The 14,700-nt window shown below is 41.0% G+C and overlaps 1 protein-coding gene across 2 annotated transcripts; it reads left to right on the top strand.

Annotated features, from left to right (window-relative positions):
- The first annotated feature begins 6,592 nt into the window (after window positions 1–6,592).
- On the top strand, window positions 6,593–11,048 carry LOC103651475 (protein argonaute 1B). 2 transcript variants are annotated; one of them, XM_008677110.4, is made up of 8 exons: window positions 6,593–7,170; window positions 9,095–9,182; window positions 9,267–9,400; window positions 9,544–9,653; window positions 9,741–9,841; window positions 9,922–10,060; window positions 10,209–10,325; window positions 10,742–11,047. In XM_008677110.4, exons 1-8 carry the CDS (start codon window positions 7,122–7,124, stop codon window positions 10,841–10,843), a joined length of 840 nt encoding a protein of 279 aa, XP_008675332.1. In that variant the 5' UTR covers window positions 6,593–7,121; the 3' UTR covers window positions 10,844–11,047. The 2 variants fall into 2 exon arrangements, with proteins under 2 accessions (XP_008675332.1, XP_035822345.1); XM_035966452.1 differs by having other exon boundaries at window positions 6,999–7,170; window positions 8,419–9,182; window positions 10,742–11,048.
- Window positions 11,049–14,700: the final 3,652 nt, after the last annotated feature.

Below are 14,700 nucleotides of genomic sequence, written 5' to 3'. Positions count from 1 at the left end.
ATAAATGCTATTTTATAATCATTTGTCTCATTTAAATCTTTCCTTATCCGGATTCAGTGTGGCAAACTCTTGTGTGGCTTCTCCCACACACAAATAACACAAATAAATTTATTTTCACAAATCAAACATCCAAATCACAATAAGTTTAATTTCTGCATACAAATGCGATGTCCCATATGAACATACAAGTCCTTAATTAATATTAAAAAAATTACACTCCATGAAACAAAGCATGAGCTAAGTCATCACGGAAGGCATTCATGTTGACATCTTCAACAAGAGGTTCGTCTTCTGGCCATATTGATGCTGCAGAACTAGGCATTGGGTTATAATTTTCATCGGCATCACATGCTTCGAATTCTCGATCCGCAATTCTACTCTCTCGAATAAAATTGTGAAGAGCCATACATGCAACAATAATTCTAGTTTGCTTGTCCTCTGAAAATCTTTGCATGTTCAACAAAATCCTAAACTTCATCTTCAACACTCCAAAACTTCTTTCTATCACATTTCTAACTTTGACATGTGCATGGTTGAAGACTTCTTTCATACCTTGGGCAAAACAAATCCGTTGTTTTCCTGTTCTTTCCAATGTGGCCAGTCGTGCCCCTCCACTACCTTTCCATGGATCAAGAAAAGAGGGAGGAGGAGGCTGAGGGAACGGAGGGAGGCGGCGGCTGACCTGCTCGAGGACAGCAGCGTTTCTTCGGTTCGAGGACGGCGGCGCCGGTCTTTCCCTGCGTATCGAAGAAAAGAAACGGACCCAGGAACGTGCGGATCACGTGCGGAAGGATAAGAGAGAAAAAGGATTTTGGTGGGTATTCCAACAAACTAGCCCCAATAATCACCCCTTGGTGGGGAGAGTTTTTTGGGGTGGGCTAGTTGCAAAAAACTGGCTCTAGCCCTCCTGTTTGGCTACTTTTGGGCTAGTTTGGCACAAACTAGCCCAAACTAGCTCTAGCCCTTGGATCCAAACAGGGCCAATGACTAGTGATCAGCTCAGCCACCAGCCCACCCACGGTGATGCTCCTGGGTACGCACCACATCCACTATGTCGAAGAGTTTACGGGTCTCGTGATCAACGCGAAATCTATGGCGCGTACTGGTTCGAGAGACTTGTGCGTCAGGCGGCCAGGGGAGAGAGAGAGGAAAAAAACCAGAGAATTCCATGCTTTTTAGCAAAAAGGTCAAACGATGCAGCGCCGTCAAGCGCGAGGCATTGATAGCGATGCGATTGCGTCTGGATAATGAGGTCACTTGATCACATTTCCCATGTGCAAACTGCAGCCTCCAGCCTCCAGGGTACGAAGCAGACATTCAATTCGGAAACCAGAACAGAACCAGAACGGCAGGACCGGTATATGAACTGATCGAGCAAGCCGGGGGTCGGCGGTCCTCAACTCCTCATGGCCCATCGGAGTTATTGCAGGTGCAGCCATGTTGCGATCCGGGTTCTCGGCCGTATGTGTAAGCCCAACAATGCTTTAGGGCCCATTCCGAAACAGGAAATGCCCTATAAATAATTCTAGGGATGGTACGGAAATTTTTAAAATACCAGTTCAGTTTTACAATGAAAATCATAGATAGTAAAAGTTTGGTTGGTGTATGCAACTTAATATTCTATCAGAGCCAGAGGTCTCGAGTTTGAATCTTGATTAGCATGATTAAATAAAATAATTGTTCTCGCTCCTATATTTCACGTCAGAGACCCAAAAGAGTCTCGATATGAGGGGGAGTGTTATAATATAATAATATAAGTGAATTATCTACCTCTTTCTATCAGATTAAGCTTTTGGGTTGGATTGATTGGTGCATGCAACTTAATAGTTACCAACTAAATCTACTACTAAAGGTACAACTAACCAAAGAGCTACCTCTAACAAACAATTGCTACATAAGAAAGATAGAGTCTTAAAGAGATGATTCACACGCTAACTAGACACTCAAGCTAAACTTATATCTTGGATGCAGTAAGAATCAAGTTCAATGGGCACTCTAACCACCCACAAGCATTCCACTAGAGTTTCTCTTCATGATCTGTCACGGGAACGAGCACAAGATCCTCTTGTAATTGCTCGATCGGAGTCAACAACAATCACCAAGAACCCTCAACAATCTCCACTCCATGTAGCCGTCAATATAGCGGCAACCAACAAGAGTAACGTGAAAAAGCAAGGCTCGGTCAATCAACTAGTGCCACTAGATGCAAATCAACTAATCAAATACACTAGACCTCCCCTGATCTCCATTTGGACCATTTCATCTTCTCCAAGCGTGAGATTGCTCCATTTTGATTGATTGCCTCTCATCCATTCTTACCCTTGCTCATTATCTTTGTGCGGACTTAACCTATCTTAATAAACACTTAGCAAAAAAGTTAGTCAACTATTTGTTTCAATTACTAAAACCAAACATTTGGCTTCTAAGTGTCTCAAATACTTTTCAAATTAAATTTGCATTTTGGATTTTTATTTTCAAATTTTTCATGCTTAAATTTTTAAACTACCCTTTTCTCTTTTTGCGAAAATATCTAAGACAAATGATTTACAAAAAATTGAAAGTTTCATGTTTGATTTTTATATAGATAATTACATGAAAGCACATGATGTTTGCTAACAATTACTAGAGGAAGTAGGAAACATAACTTACAAAATAGAAAATTTTCTTAGTATAAATAGATCTAGACTTCTATTTTTAATATTATCGACCTAGAAACTGAACCAAACTATCAATACAATTCGATTGATGTTTAGGTCCACTCACGGAACCTAGGATACTAGGGATCAATGGATTGACCCACCATTGGTCCTGCTTCACCTAAGGCAGGGCTGGGCATTCGGTTTTACCCGACAATTCGGGTCGGTTTTTTCGGGTTATTAAAAATTCGGGTTTTAAGAAGGCGGAACCGAAATACAGTTCGGGTATCTGATAACCGAAAATTCGGTTACCCGAACTTAGGAGTCGGTTTTCGGGTTCTAACCGAATAATAACCAGCAGCCCATACTCATAAACCGTGAACACAAACATAACAAGCCAATATGCAACAAGGGCATAAGGGATAAGGCACATACTCATATAACACATTCTCTACTGTTGTCTGCTCAGTGGCAGTGCATAAACATAGCAATTAGCAAGCCAATAAGGCACCAATTTGACATGAACAAATATAGCATGACTCAAAAGCAACTGAGGTCACAAACTCACAAAGGCCACAAAGGCAGATTCGCAGAACACAGACAGAAGGCACCAGGCAACCACGCCACAGAGGCACAGACCCACAGTTCACGCCACACTACACTAGACATTTAGACTTGACAGAATGACAGACATCAAGAGTTCAAGACATAGGCCATTCGGCCAGCATGCAGCAGCCCAACAACAGCAACTCGGCCAGTTAAGCAGCAGGACCAGCACCACGCGTCGCCACCAGGCACCAGCTGTACAGCTCAAGTCCAAGACTAAAAAGACAGCAGATTAGTAGTGAGTTAGCAGTCTCAAATCTAAATGCATTTACTCATTTTGTCACAAAAACAACTCAGTAACTCACCTATTTAGGAATTAGGATGCAGTGGACCAGTGGTTGATGTTGATGGTATTGTCCTGCTAGACTTGTTTCCTTGTGACTGGGAAATAGATTCATCCAACTTGCGTTTACCTTTTGCATTGTCGGCATATTCTTCAATTAACTCTGAATGGAAGAACAATGTGAAATATCATTTAAACTAAGTCTCGACTCTCAAGGAGGGATGCAACAAGCCAACAAGTGAAATAAAAAATGATTACCTGTTTCTAACTCTGCTAATCTCTCCATGTCCTCCTGAATATTTATTGGAGTTGATCTTCGCAGCCAATCTTGAGTACAAATAAGTGCTTGCACCATGAATGGAGTGAGGGAGGTCCTGAAATCATCAAGAATTCGTCCAGTTGTGCTAAAGACTGCTTCCGAGGCGACTGTCGACACCGGAATTGCTAACACATCACGTGCCATTTTTGCTAATACTAGAAATCTTGATGAATTCACCTTCCACCATCCGAGAATGTCAAACTTACTATCCTCTGGTTCAGTATCTTCACCAAGGTACTTCTCAAGTTCTGACTTGTTGCTACCACTTACTGCACCATGTAACTTCAACTTTTTGGCAAGTAGGGATTTCACCCTACCGCCTTGGCTTTGTTTTGGTCCTTTGGGATCATTATCCTGAGTTATACCATCAGGTGGAGCATGTGTGTTCCTATATTCCTCAAACAATTGGAAAACACAGTCTTTAACAGCAGCCCAAACATTGTTGCCATTTTCCTCACTAAATATCTCCCCAATTGCTAGTTTGGTGTATTCTGAGAGTTTATATCTAGGATCAAGAGCTGCAGCAACAAAAATTAGCAAATTCAGATTATCCTTCTCCTTCCCTTTCCCCTTTCCCCTTTCAGTTCTGCCCACAGTGCCTAGGTCAACTGGTTCATGCCAAATTCCCCAATACTTATCATACTTGTCTTTCATCCTCTTTCCCATTTCTATTCTCAAAGGATCAGAACTGTTCATCCAATTGTTAATCAACAAGTGGACTTCAGCAATCTCAAAAAAGTAATTGTGTGAATTGACATGTTCTCTGATAGAAAGACGCTCAGTGAGATCAAAGAAATGACAAAGGAACTCAGCCATCTTCTTTGAATTCTCCCAATCTGCCTCATCTGGATACCCTGGACCTCCTCTTTGTTCTAACAAGTCAATAGTGTAGCATGGATCTTCATCAAAATACCTCATAAACACCTTATCATAAGTTATAGCTGCTTTTAACATTAGATATGTAGAGTTCCACCTAGTACAAATGTTTAGATTCAGAAAAGCTTTGCTGTCAACCTTCTCTTCTTCGGCAAGCTCCTTGAATTTAGCCAAACGAGAAGTACTATTCTTGATGTACCTAACAGCAGCCCGTACACGCTTAATCGAAATATCCACTTCTTTAAGACCATCTTGTACAATAAGATTGACAATGTGAGCAGCACATCTCATATGGAGATACTTGCCTTCAGCTATACTTGTCTTTGCATTATTCAACTGTCTCCTCAAGTGTGTCACACCACTATCATTTGAACTAGCATTATCAACTGTGACACACATAACCTTCTCTAATCCCCATTCAAGCAAGCATCTATGCATGTTCTTCCCAATGTCATCCCCTTTATGCCCCTTAACCTTAAAGAAGCTTATGACCTTTCTATGAAACTGCCAATTGTTATCAATGAAGTGTGCAGTCACTGCCATGAAGCTATCTTGCTGTTGAGAAGTCCAACCATATGTGGTTAGGGAAACTCTCTCACAATTGTTCTCAAGAAACAACTTCAACTTTGCTTTCTCTTGAAAATAAGTCCTAACAGTGTCCCTTGTGCATGTCCTGCGAGATGGTGGGTTCCAACGTGGGACAACTACCTTCATAAATTTTTTGAATCATGTCTTCTCACCTTGAACAAAAGGCATCTCATCTTCTATGACCATTTCAACAAAAGCTTGCCTAATCGCTTCAGGGTCATACTTCCAAGTGGTAATGCCTTCTCCTTGAATTGCTTGCAATGTGCCTTGCTTCGGATCCTTATTATTCTTATGTGGATTACGCTTGCAAATATTGAAGTGCCTATGCAATGCAGTTGTACCATTGACATACGGATCTGCCTTAATGGGACGACTACAATACTTACACTTTCCCTTCTTCAACACACCTTGGTCATCCTTAATCTTGATGAAGTGCTGCCACATTTCAGACCTCGGAGCCATTTCTTTCCTTCCTGTTTCAGTTGTGTTCTTACCATCCTCATCTGCATCCTTGTCTTTGTCTTGTCTACCAACAGTTTGAACCACCTCATCCTCACTTCGCTTTGTTGTTGCATCCACTAGCTCCAGCTCCATATTTTGTTCATTTTCAGACCCAACTTCGCGATCTTCTTCAGGTTCAGAAGGCATCTGTAAAAAAAATGGCAAAACATCACTAAATATACATTCAATTAATGCATACTAATTAGTGCATACTAAACCAGTAAACTGAATCTAAATATAGAGTGCATACTAATTAGTGCATACTAAACCAAACTAGTGCATACTAAACCAGTAAACTTCGTGATCTAATTAGTGCATACTAAATATAGAGTGAATCTGTGAATATGTCAAACTAGCTATCTAACTGGATAACTGAATCTGTCAAACTAGTTGTCTAGTGTCTAACTGATGAACTGGATAATTGAGTCTGTCAAACTATCTGTCAAACTAGCTGTCTAGTGAGTAATGACTAACTGGATTACTCAACCACAAAAAACAAAATGCTCTCACATTGCAAGATGTCACTACAAGAAACTAATAAATGTTCGTGGGTTAATTTAAGAACGTGGGTACCGACGTTCTTAATTGAGTTATGTTCGTGGGTTAATTTAAGAACGTGGGTACCCACGTTCTTATATTAAATTCGTGGGCCCGTGGGAAAACCGTCGAACTTATAGTATTATGAACGTGGGTACCCACGTTCTTAACTTAAATTCGTGGGCCACGTGGACACCCTCGAACTTAACCCAAAAACCTAAATCTCTCACACCCCACGAGTCTGTCTTCTTTTCCCTCTATCGACACCGTGCGCGCACCCGCAGCTACCTGCCTCGCCGCCGCCCTCATACACGCAGCGCTTCCCGCCACCGTGCGCCTTGCACAGCGGCGTGCTGCCTTCGGCACCCTTGCCGCACCCCTCGAAGACGCAGCGCTTCCCGTCGCCGTGCGATTTGCAGTACAGGGTGCTGCCCTGCGCTCCCCTGCGGCAGTCCGGGAACTGGCACCAGCTCGCGCGCCGCCACCAGCGCGGCCCATCCTCGCCACCCCGCGGCCCCCCGCCGCCACCAGAAACCGGCCACGCGTGCCCCTCCGCCACCCCGCGCGCGCCCCGCTGCTCCACCGCGCACCACCCCGACATGGCTGAAGATGACATGGAACTATGGAAGTGGGTGTTGCTTCCGAGGATCAGGACAGTGACGACGATGTTGATGAGGATAGAAAGGAACAAATTTCTCATTGATTTTTTGAGTTGGGAAGTGGCAACCACACTTCAAGTGGTGGTGCTCGTACATCTCTTTGTTGGACTGCATGAATGTGCAGGGAACACAAAAAAACAGATGTACAATCAATCCTGGTGACAGGTAGAAATCCTATTAGAAGATAGAGCATTTTTTTGTTTAAATTAATTGTGAAGTACTTAGTGACACTCAAGCGTATCCTCTTTTGTTGTATCATGGTGGCTTCACCTAAGTTATTCATCTAAGGGTTGACAACAATTGCCATCTCTACTGTATTATGCAGTTGGCAGTTTGGTATAATAATCAGTAATATAGTTTGGTTTTATTGCAGAGTTGAAATTATTTACTCAATTAACTAGTACTAAAATTTCATACCTTTGGGTTTTGCGATCATTTAGTTTTAGTACTCATTCTGTTCACTATGTCACATTTCATATCTTTGAGGGAAGGTCTTATGTTTAAAGATGTATATGGTATTACGGTGACATGATACTAGATATCGAAGGTTCTGTCCATTTGCCACAGTCATACAAATGTATTTTCAAGTTCAAAATGTTTGATTAGGGAAGACAAGGATCAGTGTAATTCCTGTATGTAATGACAGCAGTAGATACAAAGGCATCTCAGGATTCACCAATTAACTACTTTTTGATAGATGGTTAGCCTGTAATTTTCTTTTTTTAAAAGATTTATGACTTTGTTTATCTTATCCTGGACTTCAGTATATATAATGTCAACTATTTCACGAGAGCACCACTAGTAGACTTAGAATTTGAAATGTGACAGATCAGCTTGATTATGTATTCTTATGTTTTCCTTTCTTTTTTCCCAATGTATAATCAACATAGAGTGCTCAATGTTAAAACCATCCTTATTATTTTCACATCATTTCAAAATATATCATTAGAGATTTTTTTTTTGAAAAATGTTGGTGATTGACGGATTGTTTTAAGCTAACAAAAAGTTTAATACATATTGCTATGTTCTAGCGCTAGATTTCTGCCTACATGTAACCTTTAAGTAGATTAATATGCTGGAGGGAGAAATTGAAGGTGCTGAAGTAGATCCAGCATCTTGAAGTTGTTTTTGCTATAAATAGTGTGCTTAATTTAATTCCACTGTATATTATGTAGCTGTAAGCCTAAATGGTATGTACACTTTTTAGCTCTTCTACTGTCTTTTTGTCTGGTTTTTTCTGCACGCTGTTTCACTTTTATAGGCGACCTGAATTGCATATAGTAAATTGCTAGTCTTCTCTATCTTTTTTTTGCTAGGTGATCTTTTACTGGTTATTATTTAGTCATTTAGTGAACAAAAGTTACAGTCATATCTTGTTATATATTCAGTCCTGTTCCTGTATTGATTATGTAGTGCTCTCTGTTTGGATGAAAGGAACAACCATATGACCGTGTCCTAGCAAAAGCTGAATAACAAGTGAAAAAAGCTGGAACCTCAAGCAAAGTTTGCATCAGTAGAGAATTTATAAATTCTTCCTTTGTGTGAAATCACCATACTGTAAGAATGTTCACTTACGTTTCCGAATAAGAACTTCAAGGGAAGTGAATAGTTCTATATGAGCAATCTTTGCTTAGTCTAATCTCAATATTGGAAACAAATTTAGGTAGCTGAGCTGATATATGGGCAAGATACTAAACTCATGATCACTTGCTTTATTGCTTCCCTCAATTCATGAGCATGGATCTATATGCTGGTCCAACAACTATAAAGCCTGTCATGAATAACATACCTTAGCAATAGGTTCAGCCTACAAATTAACAATGTTGGTTCTATATGTATGTTTGGAATTCTATTTAGGGCTTTATGTTCCTAAATGATTTGTATCACTGTGGTTCAGTACTATCAATATGCATTGTGAATTGTGATGTTTTGCTGCTATTTTGCTATACAGGTGAAGGAGCAAATAAGTTAGCTGCACCATGTTGTCAACTTGTATTTTAGAAATTTTCTCTTTATTATTTTAGCAATTCCATGACGCAGCTGATATTCTATTTGTCTTACATCATTTACCTTTTCTACACTCCCTAAGCTGATATTCTAGCTGGAAGGCAAGCAGATGCCCCTCAGGAAGCTCTTCAAGTGCTTGACATTGTACTACGTGAATTGCCTACCGCGAGGTGATCTTGAGCTAGTTATGTTTATTAGTTAATTTTTTCATGGCAAAAGTCAAAGTCTTATTGCCTTACATTTTCCTTGTGCAGGTATTCTCCTGTTGGTAGGTCATTTTACTCTCCCAACTTAGGGAGACGTCAAAAACTTGGTGAGGGATTAGAAAGTTGGCGTGGTTTTTACCAAAGCATAAGGCCGACACAGATGGGCCTTTCACTGAATATTGGTTAGATACTGTCACTTCAACCTTTTTTATCTCATTGTTTATCTTTCAATTTCCACTTCCCACACATGACTTCAATTAGCTCCCAGTGTAGTTTATGGAATCAGTATTGCTCTTTTCTTAGCATTTGATTTGTGGTCTTGCAGATATGTCCTCTACTGCATTTATCGAGCCTCTCCCTGTGATTGATTTTGTTGCTCAGCTTCTTAACAGAGATATCTCAGTTAGACCATTATCTGATTCTGATCGCGTGAAGGTTTGAATAATTACCTTACCTATTTGATAGCAACTTCGGCTTATGCTTTGTTGGTGCTGAGTTACTGTTGTTTTTGTTCCTCTGTAGATTAAAAAAGCCCTAAGAGGTGTGAAGGTTGAGGTGACTGGAAACATGCGCAGAAAATATCACATTTCTGGCCTCACCTCACAAGCAACAAGAGAGCTATCGTATGTGTCTTTCATTGCTGGTATGAGGTAATAGCTAAAGAACAATGCAGTAACATGATTTGCTAGTTTCTTTGTGATAGATTCCCTGTTGATGATCGTGGTACTGTGAAGACTGTGGTGCAATACTTCATGGAGACTTATGGTTTTAGTATCCAGCACACCACTTTACCATGCTTGCAAGTGGGCAATCAACAAAGACCAAATTATCTGCCTATGGAGGTTAGTGTCCTCAGCTGTGGTCTTCAACTATCTCCATTGAACTTGGATTTGTTATATTGTCTGCTTATCTATTTGAATGGTCTCTGAATGCTACATCCAGTTTCAGTATTATCATAAGTGCCTATGGCTTTGAAATATGAAATTTCAGGTTTGCAAGATAGTTGAAGGACAGCATTACTCAAAGAGACTCAATGAGAAACAAATCACTGCTCTACTGAAAGTGACCTGCCAGCGCCCTCAAGAGCGTGAGCTGGACATCTTACAGGTGGCCGTTTATCATATGTTTTACCAGTGTCTACATCTTATGATTTCAAATGTTTAACCATTGTTTGAGTATAGCCTGTGATTAGCAGTTTTTCAAGCCTTTTAGTTTTAAAAGCACTTTTTACACATTTGCCTGTTCATTCTTCAGGTTTTAGCTGCACTGCTTACTGTTGCTACTTGTCTTTTCTTAACATGATTATACATTTTCCCGTGCATCCAAAATGATCTCTGGCTCTCTGGGGTTGGAAACAACGTATCTGTAACAGTTGTTTGATTATTAAAATGTTTGTGTGAATTGTATTTTTCTATAAATAGTGCCATCTGTTATTCAGAATACTGTGTAATGCTTAAACACAATATGATACATGTGATTTAATGCCAGTTGTATATTTATGAGAATTTTGGTTTATTTTGTAGGATTCCGGCTCTCATCAAGTGACTCCTCCCCCTCACGATGACTTTGCGGACAAATGTCTCCATTCTAGTGGTGGAGCTATGAACAACAATCCGATGTCCTGATCGAGAGCGATGGAGCTAATGTTTGAACTTGTGAACTAAAAATGTGAACTATGGATGTGAACTTATGTAAATTTGTGAACTTATGCATTTGGACTTATGTGAATTTGTGAACTTATGTATTTGGACTTGTGTGAATTTGTGATATGAACATATATCCATGTGTTTGAAATCTGTATTGTATGTGATATTCTGTGTTGCATGTGATATTATGTGTGTCTAATTTTTCATTTCTGTATTTTTTATTTTTTTTTCTGGAAAAGGGTTAAGAACGTGGGTACCCACGTTCTTAACATTAAGAACGTGGGTACCCACGAACTTAATGGGCAGCCCTCGCCGACCCACGCAGGACCCATAAGTTCGACGGCCACGTGGCCCCGTCGAACTTAAATGTAAGAACGTGGGTGCCGTCGAACTTATGGGAAAAAAATCGACGGCCCCCGTCGAACTTAAAAACCCACGTTTTTAATGTTAAGTTCGACGGTACCCACGTTCTTAATGTTAAGTTCGACGGTACCCACGTTCTTAATGTTAAGTTCGTCGGGGCCGTCGAACTTACTTCTCTAAGTTCGTCCAAAAATCGCCGTCGGCTATATTCGACGGTAAACCCACGTTCTTATGGTAAGTTCGACGGCCTATTACATTAAGTTCGACGGTTTTTCACCCACGTTCTTTAACCAGTTTTCTGTAGTGTGTATGTAATGGATTAGATTGAATCTGAGTATACATACATTGCAAGATTGTAGGGACTCCGTAGTGGACTTGTGGAGTTGTGGGAGGCGGCAAACTGCAGGCGGTGGCTGGTGTCTGCGCGGTCCGGAGGGCGGTGGCAGACTGGCAGTAGGCACCATGGCAGGCGTCTGCGTTGGCGGGCTGGCGGAGTCGCGGAGATGTGGAACTGTCGGCCTGCCGCTGTGCGCCTGTGCCGGTGGTCGGTGGAGCGTGGAGGAGTGGGCGACGAGCCGCCGCTGACGATGGCGAGTGCAGGCAGGCGGGGCAGCAAGCAGCGACAGGCGACAGCGACATACGGACACTTCACTGGAGTTCTGGACAGTGGCAGCCTGGTAGTGGTCGGAGGCGGGCCGGCGGCCACCCGCAGCCGGACGTGAGTGATTGCTCCTTGGTGGCTGCCTACTTGCCTTTGCCTCTGCCTGGTTGGGGAACGGCGGAACGCGGTCAACCCTAAAGAACCCGATTGGCCGCTTGGGCTTGGCCGCTTGGGCCTTTGTTTGTTACCCGTTGAACTGTTCGGTCCGTTCGGTTAACCGAACTAAGAACCCGATTTTTCGGTATTTTATTCGGTTTTGAGGAACCTATACCCGAAATAAAAACCGAACCCCGAAATATCGGTTTTTTCGGTTCGGGTCTCGGGTTATTCGGGTTCGGTTTTCGGTCTCGGGTTTTTTTGCCCAGTCCTAACCTAAGGTGTGTTTGGTTTGGCTTTTGCCCCCTAATAGCCAAAAGCCAAGCTAAATGGTTGGATCTAGAAAGCAGTTTTTTTCTCTAAAAGTCAGCTTTCTCGCAGTGTAAAACTGAAAGCACCTCTAGACATACTTTTAGCTTTTTTGGATTGAATTGTGAAAATATATATGGAAGAATTTGTAGCTTCTTTTAGTGGTTTTTACCAAACAGTTTTTAGTTTTTTAGCAGTTCACAGCACACAATAGTTTTTTTTCACGGCTCACAACCACAACAATTTTTTTCACAGCAACAACCCAATCAAACAGACCCTAGACGCATTATGCAAACACTTTACAAGCTACTTTAGACAAGAGAAAAAACTAAAAATGCACCTAGTCGTGTTTTGCAAACACTACTACTTCTTGCTCTTACTGCATCATTCGTCTTGACTGATAATGATTAAAGAAATACATCTCTAAAAGGCATATGCTTAGGTAATATAAAAGAGAGTACAAAATGACAAATAAATTTATAAGACTATTAAACTCTAATAGCTTATGTCCAAAATAAACTATCTAAACATTGCATGACGGAACACTGAAGAACATCATAATCTCTTAATAACTTAGTGTTATCAAATGGTACAAATATCTGCATAAAGTCAAGTTATTGGGCTACCGATTATTGAACCATTGTACAACACCCAAGCCTATTATCTTGAAACAAAAACTAATTTGTAGACACAAACAAAAGCACTTGGGAGTTGAGAATGATCTCAAACAACAACTTAAATGTCACACCCGGATTTCGAGGCACCAAAACCCGGGCGCGAACATAATCACCAGGTGTGCTGGGACCAAGTCTCACACATATGATGAACCATGGCACAGGATCGAATGTCACATCTTTACTATATAACAGGAGTTCTATACAAAATAAATAAATAATTGCATTATAAGGAGACAACGGTCCAGCAACCCAAAGTTGACTGGGAGACGACGGCCTAGACCCCTCACGAACTCGCACAACATCCTTCATGTGCCTCGTCCTGCGGTACCTGTTCTTGACCTGTGGGGGGGGTGTGAGACAGCAAGAGTGAGCTCACATACGTTCATCGCTCAACAAGTTATGGGGAATAATGTGCATGAACTCACCAAAGGTGTGAGTTCACGTGAAGTGTAAGGCTTACCAAAGAGGATGGTTAGAGCTGAGCATTGCTTTTAAAGTTGGTCAAAATTTTATTAGCAATTACTAAGTATAAGTAAATACCAACCCAATTAAGTAGTAGAACAAAAGTAACATCATCACCTGCGATGCAATGCATATGACAAATTGAATTTAGTTCCATAAGTTAATCATCAGAGAGTCCTGAGCTGCTCATGACCGTGAGCTCGGCTAGTATACCAGTTTTACACTCTGCAGAGGTGGTACCCTTTACCCACAAGTCATGTTACCCATCTGCCAAGGGATCGCGACTTCCCATACACCTCTACCGAGGAGGCGAGGCAGGGTAACACTACGAGGCATTTACAAAGTTCCACTAGCTTCAGAAAACCCGCTACAGTTTATAGGAAGCTCCAATGCAGGGTTCTTGCCTGACCGCCATCGCAGCAAAATCAAGCAAGGACCTCCCTACAGTGACCACTCCCCTACTGCCCTTGCCCCTTTCGGGTAAGGTAGTCCTCCACTAGCTTTCCTAATTAATCAGCCAAGGGCGTCCATAAACCCTTGTGGTGGCACGTGTTTCTCAAGTTAAGCTCTATGTTCCAATTAACATTAATGATCTTGACATGAACATAAATAGAATAACAAAATAACTGGAACATAGATACGATAAATAATTATCCCAAATCCATGTAAAGCAATAGCAAACTACCCAAGTGATTCAGGGGTAAACAAGGTAATGAGATAAACAATCTAGGGTAACCTATTGGGTCCCATCAAAATTAACCTATGCATGAATAAATGATATTAAAGAACATTATTGGGTAAAAAGTGGTCAAGGGCACAACTTGCCTGGCACTTGAGATTCCAGGTACCAACTTGCTCTTCAGATGACACGTGTCCTCACGCTAGTTGTAGCATTACAAACAAACAGTGTATAGGCAAAATTAACATTACACCAAACATAAGGATAAACTGTATAATTATGATCTACGCGCTGCTACAAGATCGTAGAAACAAGAACTGCTAAATTCAGGGTTACGGTTATGAGGTTATGGTTTTCCGAAGATCCACGTGGTTAAGTACAGAATAAACTAAGTGCAACATTTTAACCTGTATTTCATGACAAAAAAATTACCAGATGATAACAAATTTTATTTTGAGACTAATGCAACTAGAATGGATCAAAATGGAGTTACAGTTATTGAGTTATGAATTTACAAAGATTTTATGTGTTTGATATGAGATTAATTAGGAGATCAATTTTATTATTGTTTTCATGTCAAAACAGAGGC

This window comes from Zea mays, chromosome 3 (assembly GCF_902167145.1).
Source record: "Zea mays cultivar B73 chromosome 3, Zm-B73-REFERENCE-NAM-5.0, whole genome shotgun sequence".
NCBI lineage: Eukaryota > Viridiplantae > Streptophyta > Magnoliopsida > Poales > Poaceae > Zea > Zea mays.
This window is presented reverse-complemented; position numbering and strand designations above follow the sequence as displayed.

What these genes read in the sequence shown, in the direction of transcription:
- LOC103651475 (XM_008677110.4), top strand. Translation starts at nt 7,122, where the DNA reads ATGTGCAGGGAACACAAAAAAACAGATGTACAATCAATCCTGGTGACA. An exon ending in CTGATTCTGATCGCGTGAAG is followed by an intron (nt 9,654 to 9,740) that starts GTTTGAATAATT and finishes GTTCCTCTGTAG; the next exon opens with ATTAAAAAAGCCCTAAGAGG. An exon ending in CAAATTATCTGCCTATGGAG is followed by an intron (nt 10,061 to 10,208) that starts GTTAGTGTCCTC and finishes ATGAAATTTCAG; the next exon opens with GTTTGCAAGATAGTTGAAGG.